The sequence below is a fragment of the Molossus molossus genome, unplaced genomic scaffold, assembly GCF_014108415.1.
Source record: "Molossus molossus isolate mMolMol1 unplaced genomic scaffold, mMolMol1.p scaffold_m16_p_13, whole genome shotgun sequence".
Classification (NCBI taxonomy): Eukaryota; Metazoa; Chordata; class Mammalia; order Chiroptera; family Molossidae; genus Molossus; species Molossus molossus.
The window spans coordinates 73125895-73153666 of NW_023425348.1; the positions used below are offsets into that span (position 1 = coordinate 73125895).

The window sequence follows — 27772 nt, forward strand, 5'->3', positions numbered from 1 at the left end:
TCCTGTGGGGCGCTGATGGCTTACCTACCAGTGATCGATGACAATGTCAGTACAGACTTGAACCCGTGAACATTTAGTGGTGTAAATTCACTGTCGCTACTTTTGTCGAGGAAATCATGAGTTTTGGAGCTAGAGTACACATCAGGTAGGAAGACAAAACAAAAGAGACTCATCATTTAATTGGCCATTACTGAGTGGTCAGGGCATTTCCAGTTCTATAAAGGTTTAAGTCTTGGCCACAGACAGAATCAATGTATTGCAATGTCATCGTGTTGACAGCTCGAGTCATAGAAACAGCGGTGATCTGGAAATGGATGCAAGTGTCTTTGCCTGTCTGATGCCCCCACCAGTAGGAGAAGAGAGGGAATAAAGTCAGAAGAAGAATGTGTCTAGTGCTACGTGTGCTATTCGGTAACGATGGCCTTGGGAGTTTCACTGAGCGGCCACAAAGATGCTCTGGTTAAGAAACCTCCTATTAACCTATGCTAAATCCAGTGATGTACCAGCTTGATAGCTTGGCTCTTTCACTAACTAAGAAGCTTTTCTATGGAATTTGACTTTAATGATTTAAAATCTACAGTATGTTGTTTGTCTTACCCACATCTCACCCCCTCCTATTACATTAACTACAAACTAATCACTTTTTTCCCTTTGTGAGTTGCTGCAGTTAGGTGTGTGGAAACTTCTGAGCTTTGGGGATGGGTGCACTGGGTGAGTTTAAAGGCAGAACCGGATCGTTTTTCTCTGAGCGGCACCATGGGGCGGGCTGTTGCGGGTCTGCACCTCTTGTGTAGGGAAGCAATGTTTCCTCAAGGTACCAGGAAAGATCACCCCCTCCTCTCCATGGGTAAAAAAACTCAACAATTTCTTAAGGGTTTCTGCTATCACCCCCAAGCACACAACAACAACAACAACTCTGAATCCAAATGTAAGCTGAGATGTGGAGAAATTTTATCAGCACATTTGCAGGTTCGAAAACAAACAAACAAACCCAAAAACCAAGACTTTCAAATGTCTGTGGCAATCGGATCGTGTTAGAAGACAGAAATCCATAATAGGAGCCAGATGCCGGAGCAGATCATAGCTTGTCTTCCTGCCACCCGTGTGCGTTTTTCCCAAACTTGTACACTAGCCTCCGGTCGACCCGTTCCAGAATTCCTGTTTTATAGTAGTACCTGCGAAAGACAGCAGAGAGAAGCGTGGGGGGGCTTGCACCCCAGGCACACAGGAGAACACAAACACTCTCTCCTCATCCTTCTCAGGTGGCGGGGCTGGTCTTTGGTCGCCCAGGTATTTCCACACCCTGTGATCAGCTTACACTTAACCCTTTCCCAGACACCTTGAAGACCGAACCTCACCGCATTCAGCGCAAAACGTGGTGTGTGTGTGTGTGTGTGTGTGTGTGTGTGTGTGTGTGTGTGAGAGACCTGACCTGGGTTCTGAGGCTCCCCGGGGACACCGCCAAGAACGGAAAGGACGGCGTGTCCATTTACAAACCATAACCCCGCCTGCCACTAAGAACCAGAGCCCTGTCTCACGATCTTTCGATGATCAAGAACAAAGCTGCCAAACAACTTAATGTCCTCTGGCTGGCCGTTTTATAGAATTGTGCCCGCGGCTCACGGCATTTCGTGCTATTGACTTACCTCAGAGCTCTGCTCAACTTTTCATACGTCATTCTGTCATTTTTCTTCCTTTGTCCCCACATCTTTGCCAGGGCTTCTGATTTAACCACCCGAAAAATACCTTGTTCCCTATCTTCCCACTCCAGAATACCACAGTTTTCTTCAGGGGACAGAAGCAGGTCACGCACAAATTCCCATAGGTGAGAACTTTGGAGACCTTTTGGAGGAAAAAAAGTTGCTTACATTAAGAAAAAATGCGAAGAGTTGTACAACTTCTCATGAACCCATGAGAATCGCTGCTTTGTGGGGGTACCTCCCATCACGATGATGGAATGCTCTACTGGGAACCTTCCCAGGCTGTGACATGTCTGTCTTGCAGTGAAGCAGTCACGAAACACATGCGGAAACGCCCGCCTGACATTGACGAGCCACACTGTGGCCCGGGACCGTGTCCTTGCTCTGTGGAACCACGGACTGACTCTTAGGGAATTAATGAAATGATCGTTGGATGTAAGGCGGATACAATGTTTCCAAATCAATACATGTGATACACCACATAAACAAAATGAAAGATGAAAACCATATGATCATATCACTAGACAATGAAAAAGCGTTTGACAAAATCCAGCAACCAGCCCGGCCGGTGTGGCTCAGTGGTTGAGCGTCGACCCATGCATCAAGAGGTCGCCAGTTCGATTCCCGGTCAGGGCACTTGCCCAGGTTGTGGGCCAGATCTCCAGTGGGGGGCGTGCAGGAGGCGGCCAACTGAGGTTCTATCTCATCAATGTTTCTATCTCTCTCCCTTTCTCTCTAAAAAATCAATAAAGGGAAAAAAGAAAAGAAGTTAGAAATGAAAAGTTGTGTTTCTATACTTACTCGTTCGACTATGACTGTGACAGTCTTGACTTTTGATGCCACTTGTTTTCAAGCAACTGGAGTCAGCATCTGGAACAGAATGATTGACAGCAGTAGGAAGGAGTCCGGAGGGCACATCCCAACTTCCGATCACACCCAAATGAGCAAACACATTGAACACCTTTGCAGTAGAAGACACCACACTAGGCACTTCGGGGTCATTAGTAGGTGGGAGGTACAAAGATGCCTAAGACTCAGTATTGTCTTTAAGGAGAGTTTGTATCCAACACTGGGGACCTGTCCTGTGCCAGGCTCTGGGCTTTGTGCTGGGGATACAAGAGTGAACAAGATAAACTTGGTCCCTGATGATGTGGGATTTAAGGACTAATGGCCAAGGTAAAACATAAATGAAACACATCTCCCATGGTTTTAAGTGTTACAAAGGAGACAGGGCATTGGACAGAGAGTGAAGGTGGAGGAAAGGACCTGCTTTAGACAGGGTGGCCCGAGGGCCTCATGAGAAGGAGACACTGACTCTGGGTGACTAAGATGAGAAGGAGCGTGTGAGGAGGAAGGGTAGTGTTGGAGCTGCCCCGGATCACCTGGGGCCTTCTTTGCAGAACTTGGTATTTTGTTCCAAGAGTAAAGCAAAGACTCTGGAGTTTGACAAGATTCACATTTGGAGACGATCCTGTCTCGTGAACGGAGAACAGATTGGAACACAGGTAAAAGCAGAGAGACCAGTGCTTAGCTCTGAGCCTTGCACACAGTAGGTGCTCAATAGATGTTTGATAAATGAATAAATGAATGAAAGAAAAGAGGAAGAAAGAAATGGATGAGGAAGCAAAGCAATTCAGGGCTTCAGAATTAGACACACCCTGGTCATCTGTCATCTCTGCCCTTGTCACCTTAACCTCTGCGCTTTTGTTTCTATCCCTGTAAAAAGGCTGTGGTACTAGGATTCGTCTTATAGGGTTATAGAAAAGATTACCTGAGACAATGTCTATAAAGATTCTAGCACAGGGCCTGGCTCATAGTATGCACTCAATAAATGCTAGCTGCTGCTGCTATCATCATCATCATCATCATCATCATCATTATTGTTTTATACTGACTTTAATTGTGGCTAATTATATATTCAAGTAACACCTTCTTCTGAAGAACTTAGGGGACACAGTATCCCTCCCAAGCTCCTCCTCCTCTGCTGTGAGGAAGGCAGGCTGACAAATAGACACCCATTTATAGGTGGAGACACTGACCCCTGAGAAAGGGGTGGTCAGATCAAACGCTGCTGCTTAGAAAAGACAGCAAGTGCCTGCCCTGGGACCCAGCCTTGGGCCTCAGACTCAGCAATGGCCTCTGGGCCGCGGTGGACTCAATTCTTCTAGGGGCTCTGTGGTGAAATCTGAGGTGTGCACCCCCACCCCACCCCGATGGCTGCAAATGGACGAGAAGGGGTTCTACCCGAGCAGGGAGCTCTGGGGGGGCTTTGTCTACTGGGAATGTAGAGCAGCTCCTGGGAGGGCGTCTGGGCTCTGGGGGCCTGGGGCACCCGCCTAAGCCCACGGCACGCGATTCTCGGACCTGCCTGCCCTGAAACTGAATAAAAAGTCCTTCATTAACCAAATACTCGGAATCCTCGATTGATTGCTTGGGACTTTAAGGAGAGAAAAAATAAATCATGCAAAACCATGTCTGCCCCCCAGCTGGCACCCCTTTGGAAGTCACCATGTGCCCTGTCTTCCTTTTGCAGATAAATGAGCCGAAGTCCGGGAGGGAAGGGGCCTGCCCAGGACCCATATCCTGGACCCCAAGCCAGAGCCTTTGCGTGGGCTCGTAACTGACAGTAATCATCATCAGCATCATCTTTAAGAAATCAAAGCTACAAAGTTCCCTTTCCTAAACCTCCTCCATCTGCTAAAGCAAAACAGCGAGGGTTGATTTGCAGAATAGCAAGGCCATTTGAGGTCCTCCCTCGCCTTGTAATGACCGGGTTAGTGAGTGCGGATTCTTTGTCGACACTATCAACCACAAGGCCTCTAATGGCTGGTAATTAGGGTGATTACTGCTAGCGGACACCAGTGCTTGGAGCATCTGTGCTGCTGGCACCTGCCCGGCACTCTGCCCTGTTTCTGGAACGTCCGTATCGTGTTTCGATAAGGAAACCGAGTCTCGGCTAGGCTAGGAAACCATAAACCCAAGCCCCAGGCTCTGCCCACTGCATTTTTCCTGCCGTCTTCTCGTCTGTGATTGTTCCAGGCCATCCATCTTCCAGTATAGTCCTAAAACCTGCTCAGCCTATGCGCCCACCAGCAGCCTCAGCAGAGCCTGGGCAGCTTGAACGCGGCTACTTACAGTCTTTGATGGCGGCCTTGGTCTCTTCAGCATCACTAAAGAAGGAGTAACCTGAGAGAGAAAAAGAAAAGCACAACTCATATCACGCCCCGAGATATTGTTCCCCCTGCTCCGGCCCCGAGAGAGATGCTGGGAAGAAGGGGACTGAATGTCCCCACTGTGGGGTAGTTTTATTTCAGAAGGGGTCTTGGACACCACCTGGTCTTTACAGGGCCACTGTGAAGCCACCCATGAGAGGTGACAATCTCCTTGTTTCCAAAGGCCAACGGGAGACAGCCCCAGGGCCAGCTGTCCCAGCAGCCTCTAAGGTTTTTCGAGTGGGCCCTGGCTTGGGGCCAGGAGGCCTGGGCCACTGACCCCTCTGGGCCTCGCCCAATCACTCAGTCTCCCAGCTCGTGTTCCTCGTTGACAACACGTGACGAAACCACCACCGAGCTCCCCTTTGGCTCTAAGGGTCTGTGGTCTGTCGCTTGGCCTCTAATTCTTTGGGGATTTGCATGCGTGTTGGGTGCTGGTCGAAGGGGGAAATGGACATAGGAGGCCACAAGGAGGGCACAGCCTGCTGTGAGGATTGCACGAGGATTCGGGAGACTACTGGGCCTCGGTTTGCCTTTCTCAAAAATGGGTGGGCTGGAGGTGGATGAGGAGTTTCAGATCATGTTTTCCTGAAGCTGCACAGGCCAAAGGACACCCGCTTTCTGGCTGGGTGCCCAACGTGAGGACTAAGTCCCATTTACTGAGGAGACCGGAACAGGGGAGGCACATTTGTGACTGTTTATTCCTGGTGTCGCTCTCTGAGTGGTCCCGTCAGCCACGGCACCCAGCTCACTCCCAGGGCTGCCCCAGAACAGGATGGGGATTGGCGGGGCCCTGTTCTCCTCCGCTGTGGAAGCCCCTCCGCCCTCTACCCTGCCTGCTGACCTCACTGCCAGTGACCAGTGTCCCATGTTTCTAGGCCCTTAAGTCCTATGGAACCGACTGAGCCAGACAGCACGTGGGGCCCCAGAGCTCCCTTTGGCTCTTGCATCCTTGTCTGCCAGAGCCCCGATCTTTGGGGTAATGTCAGGCCTAAACCAGGTAACAACCAGTTCACCCTATACTTAAAAAAGAAATTTATTGTTGACAGTATTCCAGATGTCCCGCATGGCACACTTTTGAGAATGAAAGCTAGCGCTAATAATACGCATCCCTGGACAATGGGTGAAGATACCCGGGCAGACCGGGACACCGTAAACCCTGGCCACGGCGCATGTGTTTTAATACACACTGCACATTCCCATCTGAGGGACACCGCGGAGGAACTTGAGAGAGCAGCGGGTCTTCTTGCTCAGCATGGTGACTGCCCTGGTCTAACGTGTCTGAAATTCCACCATTCCGGGTGCCTCTGTGATGTCAGACATTTCTTAGAATAAGAAGAGGCAACTTATGGCCTGTTTAAAAAACTGTTGGTTTTTACATTTTTCTTCTGCTCAGACACTGAGGTAATGCGACCAGGAACAGGGTTTTTTTTTTTTTCAAATGTAACAAGTGCCAGGGGACAGAGGTGCCCGAGCTGGGAGACCCCAGTACAGGGGTTGCTGGGGCCCGGAGATAAACTTGATCGACCTGATGGTTGGCTATGGCTGGCAGGGCCTCTTCCAGGATGGAATATCCTCTCCATGGCCCTGGGGTCATGTGCAAGGCCGTCCCTCGGGGAGGCCTCTGTGATTTCAGACATTCCGTAGCTCCCCTGTCCTCAAACACTCGTGATGGCTGATGATCAAGAGGAGGGCCAAGAACCCTAGACCCAGAAGGTCTCTGTGGTTTTCTATTCAAACAGGAATCTCTGCCACAGCATTTTCATCAAGCAAGGGCTATCAGACGGCTTGATTATCTCCAGTGACACGAAGCTTCCTACCTTTGCTATCTCCTGAAGCAGCCTGTTCAAAAGAAGGTGCTAACTTTTAGAAAGGTGTTTCCTAAAATTGAGCTGAGATGTGTTTCCTTTATTTTTAAAAATGCCTGCCTTTTGGTTATATGCATGATGATAAGAACAGCTGTCACTCACTGCTTTGGGGCCCCTTTCTGCTGTGCCGGGTCATTTTCACTGATTCCTGTCAAGAAGCTGTGGAGCTGTGTATCATCCCACTGTACAGACTAGGCCGTGGAGATTCAGAGAGGTCCTATGGCTCCAAGGTGTTGGAACCGGGTTGGGATGCAGGTCTTTCTGACCTCAAAGCCCCTGCTTTGTACTAACCTTCTATGAAACAGCCCTGTTTGCTGCATGGCCTTGGAGAAGTCACATATAACCACCTGGGACCTCTGTTCCTTTATCTGTGACACGGGGATACAGAATTATATGTTCTCAAACAACCTTTCCAGGTTTAAAAACCTTGTTCCAACCCGGTCAGTGTGGCTCAGTGGATTGAGCATAGCCCCATGGACTGAGAGGTCCTGGTTTGATTCCCAGTCAGGGCACATGCCTGGGTTGTGGGTTTGAATCCCAGTAGGGGTTGTGCAGAAGGCAGCTGATCCATGTTTCTCTCTCACATTGATGTTTCTCTCTCTCCCCCTCTCCCTTCCTCTCTCTAAAATTAATAAAGAAAAAAATAAACAAATAAAAACACATATATATAAAAAAAAAACAACAGCCCTGGCTGGTTTGGCTCAGCGGTTAGAGTGTTTGGCCTGTGGTCCAGAGAGACCCAGGTTCGGTTCCCGCTGGGGGCACGTGCCTCGGTTGCAGTTTGTCCCCAGCCCTGGTTGGTCGTGGCCCTGGTTGGTCGTGTGGGTGGCAGCCACTCAATGTGTCCCTTTCATGTTGATGTTTCTCTCTCTCCCTCCCACTCTATTTGAACAACAAAAAAAGGAAAAATGTCCTCGGGTGAGGATAAAAAAATAAACCTACAAAAATCTTGTTCCACAGTCTACTCTCCCCGAGCAGGTTGAAGCGTTAAATCATGTGACTAGAGCCACCTTCTGGCTGCTTGGTCCTTGACCATGAGGAATGGGACAAAAGCAGCGGTTCTCAACCTGTGGGTCGTGACCCCTTTGGGGGTGGAATGACCCTTTCACAGGGGTCGCTTAAGACCATCGGAAAACACATATTTCCAATGGCAATTCATAACAGTAGCAAAATTACAGTTATGAAGTAGCAACAAAAATAATTTTATGGTTGGGGGTCACCACAACATGAGGAATTAAAGGGTCGCGGCATTAGGAAGGTTGAGAACCACTGGACAAAAGGAAGTGAGCCTGACTCCTCTGGAAACAGGAAGGAAAAGGTCTAGTTAGTTTTTTTCTCTTTCACTGTAATGAAAGGTCAAGCAGAAACCTCCTGTGCCTGCCCTTTATAGCTGCCAATCTCTCTCTTTCTTTTAATCATCATCAGAGGATATTTTTCCATTTATCTTCAGATAGAGTGAGAGAGGGGGACAGAGAGAGAAACACTGATGTGAGAGAGACACATCTATTGGTTGCCTCCTGCAGGACCCTGACTGGCGGGGTCCGAACCCCAACCTAGGTAGTTGCCCTTGACCGGAATCGAACCCACAACTCTTCAGTCTGCCGGCCGGTGTTCTAACCACTGAGCCAAACCAGCCAGGGCTAGCTGCCAGTCTTTATAAACATAATACGTTATTTTGTGGTATCAACCTCATTCCTGGGTGGTCCCAGAATGTTATTTTTAGTTTTTCTTTTCTTTTTAAAAATACACTCAACTCGCTTTCCTGTACCTGCTTCTTTTTCCTACGAGCGCATGTTCTGGGACACAGGAGCTGCCAGTTCCTGAGGTTTTGGTGAACGGATCCCGGCCCAGGGAACGTTCCAGTGAGTGAAAGTTTGCTGTGGGCGTCACACGCAGGGGAGGACCTGAGGAGGTCATCTGGTCCCAGCCTGGAGCCCTCCCCGCCCGCTCGGGCACCCACCTTGCGAGCGGATGTTCTGGAGGATGAAGTACAGGTACTCGCCGCACAGGCCGGCCGCCTCCACGAACTCCTCCTGGGTCATGCTGCACAGCTGCAGGCCGCTGACGTTGAAGTGGCAGAACGAGATGCAGCTGGTGTCCAGCTTGTACTGGTCGCAGCAGAACTGGAGCCACTCCCAGACGTGGCGCTTAGTCCAGTACTCGGGGTGCACGGATGACCAGTAGGAGTCGCAGGCTACACCAAAGGAGAGAGCAGTGAGGGACGACGCCCCCTACAGGCCACCTTCTGTTCTGCAGCAAAAACCAGAGGAGACCCGACCCTGCGGGTGGCCTTTAGGGCAGGAGAGGGAATGAATGACAGGGCGTCATGGCTTAGGAGTGCCCAGGTCTAGTTTTGGAGGCCCAGAAAGAGGGGAATTAGTGGAGAAGGAAGAAACAAGGCCCTTCAATGATTCAGTTGCAGACATGGTGTCAAGAGCACAGGCTTTGGAGCCTGACAAGCCTGGGTTCAAATCCTGGTTCTGCCGTTTTCCCCTTGGTCCAGGTCCATCGAAATTTAAGCCTCAGTGTCCTCATCTGTAAAATGGGGATAATATGCCCAACACACAGGGCTGTTATGCAGTTTAGCGTTAATGTCTATAGGCTGTGTGGTACATAGAAAATCATCAATCAGTTCAATAGTTATTAATCCTCCTGTATGCCAGGCACCCTTTGAAGCTGATTGGATTCCCTCGGCTCTTAGGGACAGTTGCCAATACTAGCTATAGGTTTGTGCACGGCCTCTGGCCATCTTGTGCCAAGGGCTGAGGGCTGGAGAGATGTCGCCCCGTGTCCAGCAGGCCTTGGATCACCGCAGCAGACTCCTCTGGGGGAACGGGAGTGGGGGATTTGTTACAGTGTTATTTTTGTGATTTTGGCAGCATTTTAAGGAATTTTTGTCCTAAGACCAGCAACCCTTCCCTCCTTCAGAGGAACCCTGTACACACCCAGACAGAAGTGGGTGCCATCCTCTCTGGGAGGCTGGAAAGTGGCCATGGCACCTCCTGGGTGGAGACTGGGTGCTTAACAGCTGTGTCCCAGTGCCAGGGGAAACAGGAAGTGCGGCAGACACAGGATACGGAAGAGGCGAGGTACCAGGTACTCGGTCAGGCTCCTTGACTTAAATAATTCTTATTGTCACAGTACTCGTTCATGTGCTCATGGAGTCAATACATGAGCTTCAGTTTCCTCACTGGTAAAATGGGGATAATGATAGCGCCTGTATCAGAGGGTTGTTCTGTGGAATAAGTGAGTTAATATGTATAAAAGTACTTAAGAACAGAGCCTGGAAGATTTTAATGCTCTTATTAAGATTATCATTGAACACCTACTATGTGCAAAGCAAGGAATTGTGCGTGAAGGATTCATGGTGAACAAGGGGTGTGGTCCCTGTTCCCTGGGAGGTCACCGATGAGGAACCCGAGGGTCATGGAAGGCTTGCCTAAGATCCCACAGCCAGTGTGGGGCAGAGCTGGGATTTGAACTTGTCTGAACTTGAAAGCTAAGCTCTTCTGATTCGGGTCCTCGAGGCTCAGCACAGAGAAGAAGGACACATAGAAAGAGAGGCAGGGTTGGAGAGCCAGAGAGAATAAAGAGGCCCCAGGAGAAAAGCGGGGGGCAGAGCGTGACATCACTGACAGGCTCAGGCTGCGTGGACCAAGGCAGGGTCACTCACGAGTGGGTCTGCACAGCTAATGGCAGTGAGGCTATTCTGATCCCCCCTTTAAATGCTGTAGTAACCGCCACCGTCCCCAGTGGAGCTGAGAAGCTTCCAGTCTGAGGCCGGGGACGGGTTCTCTGCCCTGTCAGGGGCACCACTCCTTGAGCACCCCCGCCCCAAATCAGCCTCTCAAATTCCTCACCTCCTCCCAATAGGCATGACGGGGTTATTTTCAAAGAAGGAAGCTCCCCTTAAAACTCAGAGCCCTTCCAGGAATTTATGTTCCTTCCCTAGAGTGGATTGAGGGGCAGTTAAACTTAAACAATAGATTTGTTTTAATTTATTGAAAAATTTTAATCTGAATTCTATGTGCAGGTGGATCGAGGGGTCGCTACTGTGCCCGCGTCGTTGAGGCGGATGCCACTGCCTCTGCCCGGTGGACGAGGAGGGCAACCGGGCGGCTGGCGGGGTTCGCCCACTGGCCAGTGGGGACGCCTCGTGGCCAGCACGGGCTCCGGGAAGAGCACATCCATTCCTGAGTCCGGTGCTTTCCTCCAGGGTTCTGACCCGAGTAACCCTACGAAGGGCCCTGGACTCCCCTGGTACTCCCATGCCTTGAAATGTTTATGAGCCTTGAAATTCTTCCGCCCTTGGTCCCAAGCTGAGACCTGGCAGAGAGGGTATCGGGGCCCTGGCGTTGGAGGACACAGCTTATTTCTTTTCGTGGAAAGGTCCCTCCAAGTCCCATCCCCATGCCCTGTCCCTCCCACCCCCTCACTATTTTCTTTGGCTCTTGAAGAGGCCACGTTGTTTCTGGAAGCCAAGAGGGCCCGAGGGATTCGAACTGCCTGGGGAGGGGTGACACGCGGTGTTGCTGGCACAAGCTCCTTCTCCTCAGCTCTTTCCTTTGAAACTTGCCCACAGAGCAGGCTTCGTGTGCGGCTCCGACCCTGGCGGGGAGCCAGAGCCCGAGCCCAGCCTGGTGGGCTGCCCTCACCAGGAAGGTCCTTCTGACGGCTCCGAAGCTGACAACATGCCTGTTCTCGGGGCCACGGGGCGCTTCTGGGTCGCGGTGTGTCTCCATGGTCCTATCCTTGCAATACTGAGGGCCTCAGGGGTGAGGCTGGCAGAGATGAGGGGGCCCCTTTGTCCCCCGTCACTCCCTCGGGGTTGCCCGCGGCCCAGAGTCTGTCTGCATGCTCTTCCCTTTGCTTAGGATGAGGTCCCCGTCTGCCTTCTTCTAATTCCTGCTCACCCTCAAGACCACAGCTCACACCCTACTGTCAGGGAGCCTTCCCCTCCCTGCACAGCCCCTCCCTGCACAGCCCCTCCCTGCACAGCCCCTCTCTGCACAGCCCCTCGCAGCACAGCCCCTCCCTGCACAGCCCCTCCTGCACAGCCCCTCCCTGCACAGCCCCTCCCTGCACAGCCCCTCCTGCACAGCCCCCTCCTGCACAGCCCCTCCCTGCACAGCCCCTCCCTGCACAGCCCCCTCCTGCACAGCCCCTCCCTGCACAGCCCCTCCCTGCACAGCCCCTCCCTGCACAGCCCCTCCGATGCCCTTCTCATTCGGACCCCACCTGCCTGGCTGCCTCTCCAGACCTTGAGCTCCAGGCGGTGGGGCCCCCTCTGCTCTGTTCACGCAGGATGGGAAGTGCTTGGAACCCAGCCTCGCCTACCATGGGTGCTCAGTGAGGGTGACCGACTGGCCCAGTGACTGCTGAGTACTATCTCCGCACTCCAGTGAGGGCACTGAGGTTCTGGGAGGTTACAGGGCTCTGAGTAAAGTCGCACCGCTAGTCAGCAAGGGAGTCAGGCCCCACCCCAACTCTTGCTTCTTTGGAAGTAAGAATTCTGCATCATATCACTTTGGTTGAGGAGGACCAAGTGGGATACACATCTTGAAGACTAACAAAAAAGTGTGGATGAAGGCAGATATATGTACATATATCTATACATATTTATATATACACACATATATACACATATATCTATACACACACATATATATCTACATCTGGGTTTGAAAGACCAGAAAAAGAGTGGAGAGACTGATGATGACTCTTTGCAAACCCAGTGAAGGATTTGAAGACCCTCTTGTTACTTAGAGGAGATGAACTCGAGGCAAAATAAAAAGAAAGAAAGGGTAAGACACTCACAGAATAGATTATCTTTACTAAGTTGTATCATCTGGAAATATAAAGTGTTTTCCTTAAGGCATCTGCCACTTGTCAAATAATCTAAACTTTTCAGAGAAGCTGCGGTACGAGGCCCTTTGCGCACATCTACTGGTTGGAGGCCGACGACACCCAGTGCCTGCAGACTTCATCCAGATGTCCACAGGCCACTATCGAGCAGCAGGCCCGCCGGCTCCTTTGAAGTCAGAAGTGGGTCAGGACACTTGGTGAAGGGTCAGCTGCCTTGGGAAGAACTGGGAAGCCAAAAGGGACAGTTCTGGAGGAATTCCAAGTGATGCTCTAACCTGGGATGCGTTTGCATTTAGAAGGAGGACCTGAGCTTCTGGAACTGGGCTGGCATGCTTGAGTGCCCACAGGGCCAGCAGGGACTGCCCGCGCCTGAAGGGCCCCGGGTGGGCGCGTTGAGAATTGGGAAGTTCCTGCCCAGTGGACAGTTGCTGCCCAACTCCACTTGGCCACTGCCACGCGGGAAGGCAGGCTCTGTATTGCCAGGTTCAGATCATTATGTGAAATCTCATGATATTTTAAGTGCTGGCAAGTTATTTAACTTTTAAAAAACACCCTGAAGTCCAATTAAAACTCTTTCACTGGCTGGATCCTCCTGGAAGTCACTTTGTGACGGAGAACTTCCCGTGGACAGTTGTCTCCTTTGAGATAATTGTGTAGAGTGGGCATGCTCAGAGTTAACGTTTTTTGTTTTTTTTTTAGTTACTAGTGTTTTCTTCAAATTAAAACTTATTTGGAAAAATGCAGCACTGCTGTGCCGGGAGTTGCTGCGAAGGTTCTAGACGGCTTCCCCGCCATAGCTGCACAAGGCAGCTTGAACACCCCTCTTCTGGAACGGGGAACCAGGGCTCCTGCTCTTTGGACTCCCCCTAAAAGTTGAAAAGGTACGTGGTCTCACACTTAGTGGTCCTGCCTTCTAGGGACTCATCTGCAAAATAGGAATAACGGGACCTCCTTCATCTGCTCTTAAAAGGATTAAGTGAATCAAAACATCGAAAGTACTTAGAACAGGGGCAAGGATGCAGTAAATGCACATTAAATACCACCCATTCCTACTTGTTAATATGGGGGCTACTCATACCACTACTTTAATTGCATGTCCTCAGATACTTCTGACAGGTTCTTTTTTCTCTCCTCTCTCTCTCTCTCTCTCTCTCTCTCTCTCTCTCTCTCTCATTGTGTGTAGGCCACCACCCTTGCTCCCTTCCAGAGCTTTGGGTTCATTTTCTTTATGAAAAATGAGGCTACGATAATATTAACCATGCTAAGATGTCCTTGTACCGCGAAGGCGGCCAGTGCTGCTCAGAGTATGAGGACACAGGCGAGTCCGTGTGACTTAGTAAAAAGTTTCACGATCACACATACTCCAGACTCATGCTTCTGACACTGGGCTGGAAGGGCAAGACACATCCCCGGGGTGGACAGCGGTGATAGGGGGGAGTACGCCACATGAGAATGCCTGTGCCCCTTTAGGGAAATGCCAGAGAGTGGGTCCATTACTCCCCCGCCTCCACTTCCTGCTGTGGACATCTGATGTCTTCCCAGCCCCGTCCGTGCCCCTGGCCCCCGGTTCCGGCTGGAATGCGCTCCCTCACCTTTCCTATATGGGAATGTTGGTGCCAACACAGTCCATTTTCCTGGAGCCTCACTTGAAGCAAGATTTTTGGGGGAGATTTTGATTCTTTAAAAATTGCAAAATAGATATGCAGCCGAATGCAGAATCTGTGGGTTGCAAAGTAGCGTGAGCTTAGAGATTGAGTTATGTCCCTAGATCCTCTGCAGGAGAACGTGACCGTTCTCCTCTGCTGACCGGGGGGCGTGGATGGGAAAGTCTGTGAAGCGACATGAACCTGACAGACTCTTGTTCCCGTCCTCCGCTCTAGGCTCCTGTCAGCTGAGCTGGAGAGAAAGGGGACCTCCGCTGGGAGCTGTAGGACTGTGCAGAGTAACTGAGCCTGGGCCGTGGAGATGGACTTGCCTGATTTGCAGTCTTAGCTCTTCGACTTATTAGCTGTGCAATCCTAACAAAGCTTCCTAACCTCTCTGGACCTCAGCTTCCTTTACCTGTCAAGAGAAATAATAATAATCGTGACTGCCTTTTAGGAAGTTTGGCGTGAAAGGAAAAGAAACGATGAACGTAAAGAACTCAGCTCAGTTATCAGGGTGACAGTAAGCTTTTGATATGTCACCTGTTACCAGTTGTTCTTTGCTTATTTCGGGACTACGCGTGTTCTCAGGGAGGTGAAGCCTTCCCTACCTGGGCCTCAGTCTAGCTGAGGGACAACCAGAGCAAAATGCGCCCAGGGATCGGCTAGGGGGAGACAGACAGTCTGGATCCGAGGAGGCCGAGTTGGACAGCTGGACCATAATTAGATGATTTACGAGCATAGGGAGTTGGGACGTGTTTTGCCCAGGGCAGCCGGTGAGTGAACTGGGTAGAGCGGGCACCATCAATTGCAGTTTGTCACTGAAAGGAAGGACTTTACGAGGGGAAACCTGACATGATAAATTGCTTCCAGGTTCCCTCCTGGAGCCAGTCTGGCCCCATCCAGTAGCCCTTCTTGGCTTTCCTTCCAAGCCGGTCGAATGATTTAGACCAGGAGACGGAAAAAGAACAAGCCTGGGCAGTGTAAGAAGCAGGAAGGAGAAGATGAGAAGGGGTGGCTGGGCATCAGCAAAGGGCTGTGTCCGGGATGTGTGGCGTTAGGAAGGGTAGAGAGCGCCCAGTCGGAGTGGTGCTGGGGCCACGCCCGCGCAGAGGCTCAGCCTTGTGGGGTGGCGGTGGCAAATGTGAGGTCTCTCCTCGGGGTGTCCTGGGGTGTGGCTACGGGGCTCACCTCAGCCTTTCCAGTGATTTTGTATATTTTATCTTCTTTTGGTTTAGAAACTCTCACTCTTTCTTTTGCACGTGCTTTCGAACTTCTATACCCAGCACATGAACCTTGCTTAGAAAAGCCCACGTGGGACCCAACTGCCTCTCTCCCTGATCATCTGGATGTCAATACCCAAGATCACCTTTCTTCAAAGAAAATCTCCCATGGTGTAAGAATCGCCAACATATTTGTCCAGCGCTCAGTGTGTGCCAATCACTGCTACCCGCTGAGTTTTCCCATGCTGTCCTCAACAGTGCTGCGAGGCCCTGGATCATGTCACCCGTTTTAGAAAGTCAATGAGGAAAGTGAGGCACAGAAGGGTGAAGTCCCTTTTCAAGGTCACATGCGAGTAGGAGAAGAGCTAAGAGTAGGTCATGGAGGTCTCTTCCAGCTCCTGCAGCCAAGCCCTGATAACCACTATGCTGTACTGTCTTCAGAATTAAAGTTTGGGACCTTGCTGGAGGGTGGGGATGGAGAGGAAGGAGCTGGAGTCTGGTCTTCTCTTCAAATTTTTTTTTTCTTTATTGACTTTAGAGAAAGAGGAACTAAGAGGGAGAGAGAGATAGAAACCTGGATGAGAGAGAACATCGATTGGCTGTCCCCTGCATGCCCCCCATGGGGGATTGGGCCCACCACCTGGGCATGTGCCTTGACCCGGATTTGAACCGGCGACCTCTTGGTGCATGGGTCGATGCTCAACCATTGAGCCACAGCGGCCGGACTGGAGTCTGGCCTCAACTGTCACTCCAGGCTGCCAAGGGATGTCCCAGACCTTTAGAGTTGCCCAACCTAGAAACCTCTGCTACAAAGTATAACCGAAATTCCAAAGCAAAGGGCACTGCTTCCGGGTTGACCACCTTGACGGTCTGGGCAGAGAGAGAGTGTGTGTGGGTTGAGGATGGAGAAAGTAGGGGTGAGGCCAGGATACTTCATGACTCATTAGATGCTTGGCTACTGGAACTTGATTGGAGAAATGGTCTTTTAAAAATATCATACGCTTGTAAAATAGATGCAGTTCCGCCACCCCTTTGATAAAAATTTCCGGTATTTGTGATTCTTTATTTTAAGAGCCAAAGGGGGGGCCAGGGCGAGTTAATGAAATTCTAGAGTATTTTGCAACCTGACCGTCCGGTCTCAGCTTGCAGTGCAGCCACGACAGAAGTGCTGCTTCAAAGGTCACCTTTGCGGCTAGCACGAGTCGGCTGCCCTCTGCTAGAGCCGTCCGGAAAGGCTGTGCCAACAGCGGGGCTTCCTAACTAGCCCGAGAGTCCTCCCTGCCATCCCTAGACATCACTGATCGGTGGGCACTTCATTTCTTTCTCCCGTTCTCTCCCTTTGGTCTCCAAAACTCTGAATTGGAAAGGGTGGGACCTGTGCTGCTTTTGTTCAATATGAAAAGTGAAGAGAGGAGAGAGAAAGCTGCTTTTTCCATTAACCGAGAATCATCGTCTATTTCTGGCTACGGTGAGCACCCACCAAGTGCTAGGTGCTTTGCTACCCACTGGATAGGTGAAAGTTGCCGTCCTCTGTCCTCCCAGCTCTAGGAGGTGGGTGCTGTCCCAGCTGGGGGAAGTACATCTTAGCGATGTCAGTTAAAACCTGCCCAAGGTCCCGGGGCTGGTAAGTGGCAGAATGTAACAGGAGCTGCCCCCGGGACAAGTCTGAATTCAAGAAGGAATTTCCCGTTTGGCAGGAGGGGTGTCTCAGAGCGTGCTGACCACTGAGCATGCAAAGTTTGCACAGCAGTGTCCAGAGGTGGACCTGGCTGTCTCCTGACACATCAGGGGCTTTTGCAGACACTCAAACCGATGTGTTGTCTCTCTGGGTGAGAAAAAGCCAGAAGGCACCTCTGGGCCTTCCTCCCATGGCTGGGGCTCTGGGGAGAGCTGGAGCCTCGGAGGATCACCCTGTGCCAGGCGCTCGCTGATACCACCCAGCTTCGACCTTTAGGAGGTCAGAGACACTCAGCTGAGATCCAGAGAGCCAGATGCTAAGTCAGAAGCCCAGCGCCTCCCTCAGAGACTGTTAGGAAGCTGGGTCACTCCTGGAGGCTATTCCCACTGGCCTCGTGCCTTGGTGGGGTGTTCTATTCTCAATGAGTGATGGGGGAAGAAGGCCACATCTGTGACACTGCCTGACGCAGGAACCAGAGACGCTTTTGGAAGGGATCCTAGAAATGACCTGGGTCCAGCCCTCACTGCACTGATGGAAGCAAAGAGGCCGCAGACAGGAGAAAGCTGTGTCTCTGCATCCAGGGCCATTGGATTTAAGCCGCATTGGCAAGCCTATTGGCGATCGCTTTGGTTAACTTTATTTTATTTTATTTGCATTTATCTTCAGAGAGTAGTGGGAGGGAGAGAGGGGGGAAGAGAGAGAGAGAAACATCAATGTGAGAGAGACACATTGACTGGTTGCCAGCCACACGACCCCAACCGGGGCCGGGGACAAACTGCAGCCGAGGTACGTGCCCTTAGTGGGAACTGAACCTGGGACTCTCTAGTCCGCGGGCCGATGCTTCAACTGCTGAGCCAGACTGGCCAAGGCAAGTTTTTATTTTTTTGTTGCCATAAAATATTCATCATGTAAAAGCTACCATTTTAACAGCATTTCAGTGTACAGTGGTGGCACGCGGCGCACCCACAGTGCTGTGCACGGCGAAGGGCTGTGGCGGGGTGTGTGGCGTGAGCAGCTCCAGAACTTGTCACCTTCCCCAGCGGGAACGAACCCTTCATTTTTACACACCCATGTGTGCTTGTCAAGTGCCGGACACAAATGTGTCCCAAACATTTCCCTGCTCTGCGAGGTGGGCATCATTACTGTCTCCATTTCACAGATGAGGAAACTGAGGCATGCGAGGTTAAGATGGCGTCGAAGCCAGGTGTCGCATTTAGGGTGCCAGGCTCCAGAGAGGAGCAGCAGCTCATAGGCTGAGGCATCGCAGGGGGCGGGCAGCTGTGGCCGTCCCCACCCTGCGGAGTAGGCGGGAAGAAGGGGCTCCCAGAATGGCGGGTCTGGGATATGTGTGGGTGGAGAGAAGGACCAGGGGCTGAGCCTACCATCCTGTGACACGTGGGGAGGGGACGAGGACGTGAAAGCTTCATTCTCCTCCTTCAAATTTAGCCTCTCAACCAAATATTGAGGGGAGAAAATCAAACACATTTCTCTGTGTTTCTGGGAAACAAGCTGCTTCTTAGGCTCCAAGAAGAATTGCAGTATGCATCTGAATGAGTCAGGTTCAAACCAATCACCTGGACCCTTCGGACTAGGGTGCAAGATGTCACGCGTGCACGTGTGCGTGGGGGTGGGGTGGGAGTGGGTGCGGGACTGAATGATGCAGGTAAGTGCCTCAAGTCTGTGCAGCAGCCCTGGCATCTGGCTCGGAGGCAGGGGCTTCCTGGTGGTGGTGGGCATTTCACAGCATCCTCCGAGGCCTGGCCTCTCCTGGCCTCCTCCCTCCGGAGTGTTGCCTCCTGACCCTGTCTCCTGACCCTGAGAGGGGACCTGCCAGGCCAGTGTGCACAGGGTTAAGGCTCTGTGAGGACTGATGATTGGTTCTCAATTGCACCACGGCCCTCCCCCCGGGGTGTGCACCTGCCTTGCTAGCAGGCAGCCAGGCTTGCTGTGCTGTGCAGTCTCCCGAGCACCTGGGGACAGAGGCCTCAGAGGGTTTCTGGGGCAAAGCTCGGCGGGCCTCCCTGTGGCATGGGATTTGCACGGAGCCCTCTGCTTGCTTCTCAGCTGGGGAGAGCCGGGCCTGGGAGGAGGAAGGGTGGGGATGGCAGCCTGGGGGACAGTGGCGGGACTCATATTTGCTGAGCATGTGCTTGTGCCCGGCTATGCGTTTTACACACTTGGCTCCCTTGATCCTTACAGTGACTCTCATCATCCCTGCTTCAGGGACAAGGAGATGCATCTCAGAGAGTAACAGCAATATTAATATCAACAACCCAGCATTGCGTCGCCTGTACGCTGACCACGTGGCATCGTTAAGAGTACAGGTGCTCAAGTCACTGGCATGAAACTTAACAAACCACGAGACCTTGGGATAGTCACCTCACCTCTCTGTGCCTCAGTTTCTTCATCTCCGAAATGAAAATTATAATTGTTCGTTTTTCATAGGCTTCTCTCAGAAGGCGACAGTGCTTGGTGCAGGGTCTGGCGCATAGCTCGTGTTCAGCAAATGTTAACTAAACCCATAACGATGGAGCAGTCACAGCGTGCTAGGCTCTGAGTCAAGGGTTTCTTTCTACTTCACTGTTTAAATATAATAACTCCAAGAGATTGGTGCTATCATCTGCATTTTACCTGATAGCAAAATGAGGCTCAGAGAGGTGAGCAGAGTCCCTGGAGGCCACGGAGCTGGGCGGGTTGGGTGAGGATCCCTGTACTTTCCTCGGCAGAAGCTGTCCTGTCCGCCACCCAGGCCTCCCCTGGTCCTCTCCCTTGGCATTTGTAGGTCCCTAGCATGGCCTTGTCACCGGCCCAGGGCCAGCACCCCCTCTGCCCCAGCCCGTCCCAGCCCAGAGCGGCTTCTCCAGATGCACGTACCTGTCTGATGTTCGAAGGCAGGATAATACTCTTCATTGCTGAACAGGTCAGTCCACGACATCAGAGGGTCGCAGAAGGACGTGTTGGGCAGGAAAGTGCTGTGTGTCACTGAGTCCAACATCACCCTGCAATGGCAGGAGAGGCTATGAGGAGGCGGTGACTCCTGGAAGCCACACTGCCAGACCCCCCGCGTGCCCATTGGTCTTAATCATGACAGCGAACACTCACAAACAGGCACCCCTCTAAGTGCTCTCCACGTGCCAGTCATTAGTCCTTGGCATATCCCATGAGGCTTGTACACATATCCCCATTTCACAGATGAGGAAGCTGTCAGTCAGAGTGGTTGATACAATTGCCCACGCCGCGTGGCCAGTATGTGGCAAAATTAGGATTTGAGGAGGGGGCTGTTGTTAAGCAATACTGACTTGGTATTTCCCTGTTCACTCACACCTGACCTCTGAACTCTACTTATCAGGTCTAATGATATGCTTCTGAAGACAGGGCAAGAGGTGCTGTGGGTGTGCCCGTGAGCCCTCATCTACAATTCTGAAATCCGGAGCTCTGAACCCAAAAGTGTGTGCTTGACGTAAGCTTGTTTCCTAACAAAAACGGTTCTGAAATGATGTTATATAGTTTGATATACTGTTGTGTGTGTGTGTGTGTGTGTGTGTGTGTGTATATATATATATATATATTACATTGATAGGTATATAAACTCTATACTATACATACACAGATTATGTATAAAAACTATACACTCTATATAAACATATGTATGCTATATAGTTTTGTAACCATAGTTATAGTTTTATTTATTCTACCTGATGAATATTCATGTGATATACTGCAGGACTATCAGTGCATTTAAGCTGTACGAGAAGAAATGCCTGGAGAGGGGTGGTCTGTATTCTGCCATATAAACACCCTATAACCTTCCAGCCCCGGCGGTTTGGATCAGAGAGTGAGGACCCTTGATGACAACACACTTAATTGCTTTGGACTCTGTGCTGAGCACCTCAGAGCCGTACGTTCATTGCTCGTGGGCTCCCTAGAACGAGAGCTCTGAGACAGGTTCTGCGGGTGGTTCTGTTTTACAGAGGAGGAGTGGACTCTCACGTTCCAGCTGACGTGCCCCGGACCACCCAGCTGGCAGGTGCTTTGTCTGGGTGACAACTCAGGTTTGTGTAAGAAGTCACGACCCTGGCGGCTGTGCTCCGATCCTGCTCACCCTGGTAGGGGCACGCTGGGGGAGAGGTGTCTGGTCGAGGCCATGAAGGGGGCAGAGCAATGGGCCTGGGCCCCCGGTCTCATTCATTCTCGCCCATCCGTCTCATCTTTCAGGTTTCTCTTTGCTGCGTCCCATATTCTCAGTTCAGACAAACAATAAGTCATACTCGGTGGATTAAAAATATGTGTTTGCCCCATTTCTCTTTTGTTATTAACGAGGTAATGTTGAGATAAGGTAGCTCCGTCCCTGCTTTGCAAAGAGGACCCACAGCTCAAGATCACACAGCTCACACAGCTGGTAAGTGTCACCGCTAAGACTGCATTCCGGGTCTTGGGATATTAAGCACATGGCATTTTAAGACGGTCAGGAGCTTATCAATCATCTAGGCCAGTGTTTCATAGCTTTTGTCATTTGCCTACCATCACGATAATTTAATACATTCAATAAAAAACTCCCTCTTTCTTTGAACATAAATGCATTTTTGTTTTATAAAAAGGAAAACTTTATATCATCGCTATCAATGAAAAGTCAGTGTTTTGGAACATATGTAAAAATTAAGACATAAGCACTTAAATGAAAATTGTTCATCCATGCACCATCTAAATCACAGGGTAGCAAGCTACAACCTTCAGGCCCAATCCTGCTCACGACCTATTTTTGAATGGCCTGCAGCTAAAAATGAGTTTCCATTTTTAAATGATTACCTATTAAATGGTTATGTAGGTACCTACATAATATCCTTGATTTTGCCTTTTGGCCCGCAAATCCTAAAATATGTCCTTTCTGACTCTTTGAGTATGAGTTTGCCTACCCTGACCGGATTCATCTCATGTATGTATCAAGAGTGGTGTGAGTACCACATGTGGGAAGGAGACAGTCCCATCTCTTCCCTCACTCTGTCATCCTAGAATTGGGAAAGATAAAGCCCAGGGAATTCATAACTCGCTTACGGTCACAGAGCCAGTTGGTGGCAATGTTACACTGTATGGAGAGAGTTCTCAAGTTTCCTCGCCCATCCGCTTTCCTTTCCAAAAACAAGTCACATCGCCAGGCACACTTCCATACCAGGTGGGACCTCGGTACTGAGAGGGGCGGGGATTGTTGGGTTCTAGAACCAAAGACAATTCTTTGGGGGTGTTTGCAAATCTGTCATCATGATCACGATCATCATCAAATGTTCATGAGAACTGTGCTCCTGACATAGATAAACAACCAAGTTCAAGTGCTCACATGTAGGCACCCTTTCTGTGCCATTAACAAAGACCCACCAGACCCCACAGGGAACCTCCCTCTTGATGCCCACAGGGGGTTAACGTGCCAGGCGGATTATCGTGCTCCTGGATCTCCCCCTGGGAGCCGTATCAGACAGAGGTCAAGGCTGCCTGCGTTTGGACTCTGATTTTCCCATGGATTGGCTGGGTTTATATCCTGAACAGGAGGCAGGATGAAAAGGGAGAGAGGCAGGAGGTTATGAGGAAGGGAAGAGCCCCTGGGGCCAAAGCCCCTTCCACTCTCTGGAACCCGCATCAGGGAAGTTCCTGTAAGTGACAGCTCAAGGTAAAAAGGCCCCTTGCCTTTCAGGGCCAGAGGCTCAGCAAACCGAGGAAGAAGAGGGCAGACCTCTGACATGACCTTCATGGTGCGTTCGGAGAAAGGACAGGTGGACGCCACACGTAAGAACATAGGAAAGCCTCCTACAGCTTCAGCATCAGTTAGAAACCCTCCAGATACATCATAACAAGACGCCGGGAGTGAGGTTCCCTCATCTAAGCCTGACAAAAGGCTCTCAAACGTCATCAGTAAATCCAGTTTGGTCATATCAAAATTAGGCATATTTTTATCAATAGGATATTTACCTCCTTTAAGGATCTGCCCCTGCTCCCCATACCGGCCCACTCATTTGCTCTGTGATCTCTCTAGTTTTGCACACAGCGTTGTCTCTGATTTCCTTTGCTAATTCCTTCTATGGCCAATTATATCCCTTAAGTTTTCTTAAAGGGCTCTCTCAGGTGAACACCATGCTATTTTTCTTCTGTAATCATTTCTTGCTTGTTGGGAAAATGTCTTTTATGAAAACAGCAGAAGTTGCTGTGTATGTGGGTTTTTTTGCTGTTGCTGGAGGAGAGGGTTGTGTTCACCCTGGGCTCTGCTGAAGACCTGGGCCACTGAGCCAGCGTGCTCTAGGTGTGACGGTTCAGGAGTACTGGCTGCTTTGTATTCACTAGCTCAGCTGCCTAGGCCCTCTAGGGTCCCTGCAATAATTGACATTTTAGCTTTTAAGATTTCTTTTTTTAAAATACTTTTTAAATTCTCACCTGAGGATATGTTTATTGATCTGAGAGAGAGAGAGAGAGAGAGAGAGAAACATAGGTGTGAGAGAAAAACACTGTTGTCTCCCATATGCACCCTGACCAAGGATTGAACCCGCAACCTAAGTAGACCCAGAAATGAATCAACAACATTTTTTTTGGGGGGGTGCATGGGACAACACTCCAACCAACTGAGCCACCCAGCCAGGGCTTTTAAGATTTCTTTAGTGGCTGTAAGAGGGTGGCGGGTAGAAACAGCTGTTCAGAGCCCCTTTCTCAGCGAGGACTTGGGGGCCCAGAGGTAGGTAGGCCCAGGCCTGAAGTCATTCCATTCATTCCCAGCGGGGGTGACATTGACCCCAAAGGGAAAAAATTGGTTCTTGGGGGTCAGAAACAAATCTTAGGCGTTATTGTTTCATGACCCGCCCAAGGGCCGCAGCACACAAACGATTTACAGTGTTTCCAGGGTATTAACATTTCATGGAGGAGAGAGATGATATAGAAAACATAATCTAGAAAAATCTCCGTAGTGGGAGCAATCACGGAAAAAGGGTCGAGTAGCACTGGGTCAGACGTAGGGTCAGCAGCAGGAGGGAGGGGCTATGTAGGGAGAGCCCTGGGCCTGCCGTTTCAGCCACACGGTTCTGTCTTCCCAGAGGCTGGTGATGTGTCCCCTCGGAAACAGCACTGGGCTGGGAGTCACGACCGTGCCTCTTGCACCTTCCCCAGCCTCGATTCCTCGTCTACTAATGAACACACTGGCGAGGTGGATTCCAAGCTGTGCCCTGGCTCCACCATATTCTTCAGGCACCCACCTGATGGGGTCGACACCCCAAACACGTGCATACACCCACTTATGCATAAGTGTTGGTTGTATTTAGATATTTCAAGCAAGCTCATCAAACCACTACAAACAGAGGTTAAATTTTATCTCTGAAAAGCCCCCCCCGCCTCTTCCCCCTTTCCTCCTACGCCCACTACTTTCAGCAGTGGGTTCTGGGTGTTCTCTGCCTGGGTAGCCAGGCCCCGACCCACGCTGTCTCCTCACTCGCTGGCCACGCACAGACCCACAGCTGTTCGAATCAGCCTCCCCGCGGGTCAGCACTGTTCCAGCTGCCCTGTAAGCAGGGAAGGTTCAAGCACGGCCACAGGGGAAGGAACCAGGTGGACGCCCTTCCATGCACGAGGAAGGCTGGCTGCAGGTACCTTTCGCAACGAGACAGCGATGGCATGGAGGCTGAGGTCCCTTCTGAGACTCGGCTCACTCACCCAGTGTGCACAGGGAGGGTCCACACGGTCAGGGGGACAGGCCTGTGGGCTTCTCGCCCTGCGTGAGTCCGAGGCAGCAATCACAGGTGTGGTGCCCATGGCCTGAGCAGCCAGGCACCTCTGCTCAGCCTTCCAGAGAGAAAGGGGAAGGCGCAAACCACCCAGCCTTGGCCAGTCTGTCAGAGGAGGAAAATTCCTTCCTGACCCTGGCAGAGATCATCAACTTCACTCTGGGCATGTGACCAAAAACTCACCCAATTAAGCATCAACGCATTGGCTGTTTATGCACCAAAACATCACCGGGCAGAACCAGGCCGTCAGGATATAAACCATGGGAAAGGGGACCCAGAAGGGCCTTCCCCGACCCCACCATCTGTGCGGTCTCAATGGCCAGGAAAATGGTTTTCCTCCTTCAACGCTTTAGTGACACCAAAATGTCCACTGGGCCCCAAGCCCTGCGGGCAAGGCAGGGTCAACTTCCCATTCTTCGGACGCCCCTTAGGAGGGACGCATGAAGGGGAACCCAATGGCTGTTTCGACACCTGCTGGGAAGGGCTGTGGGCTGGGTGCTCGAGTGTTTGTTCTGCTGGGGGAAAGCAGCCCCGCTGTGAGAACCGCCTTGCTGACGGTTTGCCAAGGGGATTCCTCCTTTCTCTTCAGCTCGCTTCCGGAGCTTGCTAATTGGCTTGTTTCTGGTTGTTTTTCTGCAGGTGCAGCAGAGACCCATGGAAGGTATGTCCAGTTGTTCACTTTGGGCTCCGATGCAAAGCTCTTCTGTTTCGGGTTAGACCCACTACCTCTCTCCCCCAAGGCAAGAAACGTGGGACCCAGTTCTCACGACTCAGCCTGCCAAAATGATTTTTGTTTCATACAAGGTGTATGAAACATCACAAAAGCTCATCACTAAAATGGGAATTTTAACATGGAATCCTCAGACTTTCCCGGGGATTTAATAAAAGCAGTTAAATATATAGAGCAGCGGGCGCAATACATATATTAATGTCCAGAGGGGGGAGAAAATCAGTTGTCATCAATGTATCTAAAAGGTTGCTACTCAGGTGACTTGTGAGAAAAGAAGACAACCAAACTGTGAAAACTCTTGCTGAGAATACCTTGAATCTGTGAATACCTCCAATCACGAAAAACATTGTTACAGACGACCCGAGGACGCAGGAAGCCTCCACTCAAAGGGACGAATAAATCCCTCTCCACGGGTCTGTAGACTAAAATACAAAGCTGTCTCTCTAAATCACTTTAGCTGTCTAGGCCTCAGTTTTCTCATCTGTAAAAGGAAGAGGTTGTACCTCTGAAGTTTGTAAAATTCTCAGCACAACCCAAGGTGGGTCGCCAGCCTTCAGTTAGAGAAGGGAGCATGTACCACCAGTGGCTGCCAGCAGGGGGCGAATGAACAAGAACCCCGCACAGTGCAGTCTTGAAAAGGTCTGAGAACACAGTGGAAAAACCCTGGCCACTGCTTTTCTGGAAACAGTCTATATATACTAAGGTGGTGTGAGAGGGCAAAATGGGTTTCTTTTACGCTATTACATACAGACGAATTCCTGAAAAAATGCCCCAAACTGTAATAAGGCAACTTATTTTCTCTGTATCAAGGGGGAGTCATGAGCAAGCTAATAGGGAAAGGAGTTTAGTCAGGGGGCCATGGGCTTTTCTTGAAGCTGAATATTTTTTCTGGGTAAAATGCAGCTTTCCTTCCTAAGGATAGCTTTCGGAGGCATAGGGAACCGAGTGCTGTCTGCATTCTCTCTTGGTTCCCGTGGTGTAAAGTGATCGCGAGGAACGGGGCTGCGGAGGAGTGGGGGGCACCCCGTGTGGCAGCAGAGATGTCCCTCTCAGGCACTCGGTTAATCCCGTCACGCAGCTCCCGGGGCACTGTGACTGATGGAACCGGCAGGGGGCTGGCAGCCTGGAGTTGGAGACCGACAGCAGACCCGGGCCCCAGCCGGAGCCTCTAAGCCCTGACACCCCGCACAATCCATCCAAAAGAGCAAAGAAAAGGTGCTTACGTGAGGACAGCGCTGACTAGGTCCACACAGGAGGCTTTCAAGGCAAGAGGAGGCAGGCGCTCCCAGCACCAGCGCCCAGTGGAAATAAAGGCACCTGTAGCCTTGTGATATAAGTAACACCTACAGACAGGTCCGTTTGGTTTTTCAGGTTTACGCACAGCCCCTTTGATGACGGTGACATACAGTGTGACACGGCTCCTTGGAGGAGGGGGGGGGGGATGGTTCTCACGTGCAGAAAGTTTACCTTTATCCTGCTTTTGTGCCCAGCTCACCACCCTCCCTCCTGGCCCAGGGGACTCAGTAAACAAGCCGAGAATTCTTGCCTCCGGGAGCTTTGCAGGATCCCGAGTTGGCGGGGGATTCTCACTCGTGCAAGTCGGAGGGGAAGCTCTCAGATGCAGCCCTGGTGGTCTCTGCAGCCTCCCTCCTGGCTTGGTGGAGTCCTGCACTTTCGTGTAGCAGGTCATTCTCCCTTTCACCCCGTGTGGCCAGGAGTCAGAGCAGGATGGGGCGGTGGTTAAGAACACAGGCTTTGCAGCTAGATGGCTTTGGACCAAAATGCCAGGTCCATCATTTTCTAGCTGTGTCCCCTTGAATAACTCAATTAGCCTGTCTGAGCTTCATTGCTGATGCAGGGAATAGTCCCTCCCCACCGGGCTGCTCTTAGGGTTAGGGAGGTACTGCAGCGAGGCACCGAATGAGCCCTTTGTTAGCTATGATGATCACAGCCTCCCCCTGGACGGAGCCCTGCAGCCGGAAACCCCCTTGTCTACCATTTCCTCCATCTGTGCCTGCGATCAGGTGAGGGAACCAGCTTGGAGGACACTGTTGGGCCTTTTTTCTACTTTTTCACTCAAAACACCAACAGGGCATTGGGCA

General features: G+C 51.1%; 1 protein-coding gene across 2 annotated transcripts; it reads right to left on the minus strand.

Moving 5' to 3' along the window:
- Window positions 1-906: 906 nt before the first annotated feature.
- On the minus strand, window positions 907-27016 carry ELF5 (E74 like ETS transcription factor 5). 2 transcript variants are annotated; one of them, XM_036259023.1, is made up of 6 exons: window positions 20064-20188; window positions 8741-8974; window positions 4836-4886; window positions 2502-2570; window positions 1647-1842; window positions 907-1175 (listed from the first exon to the last, which is right to left on the minus strand). In XM_036259023.1, the coding sequence occupies exons 1-6, from the start codon at window positions 20182-20184 to the stop codon at window positions 1079-1081; spliced, it is 768 nt and encodes a 255-aa protein (XP_036114916.1). In that variant the 5' UTR covers window positions 20185-20188; the 3' UTR covers window positions 907-1078. The 2 variants fall into 2 exon arrangements, with proteins under 2 accessions (XP_036114916.1, XP_036114917.1); XM_036259024.1 differs by lacking the exons at window positions 4836-4886; window positions 8741-8974 and adding an exon at window positions 26894-27016 and having other exon boundaries at window positions 1059-1175.
- Between the last annotated feature and the right edge of the window lie 756 nt (window positions 27017-27772).

What these genes read in the sequence shown, in the direction of transcription:
- ELF5 (XM_036259023.1), bottom strand. Translation starts at nt 20,184, where the DNA reads ATGTTGGACTCAGTGACACACAGCACTTTCCTGCCCAACACGTCCTTC. An exon ending in CCAGAACATCCGCTCGCAAG is followed by an intron (nt 4,887 to 8,740) that starts GTGGGTGCCCGA and finishes TTTCTCTCTCAG; the next exon opens with GTTACTCCTTCTTTAGTGAT. An exon ending in AAGTTGAGCAGAGCTCTGAG is followed by an intron (nt 1,176 to 1,646) that starts GTAAGTCAATAG and finishes TGTCTTTCGCAG; the next exon opens with GTACTACTATAAAACAGGAA.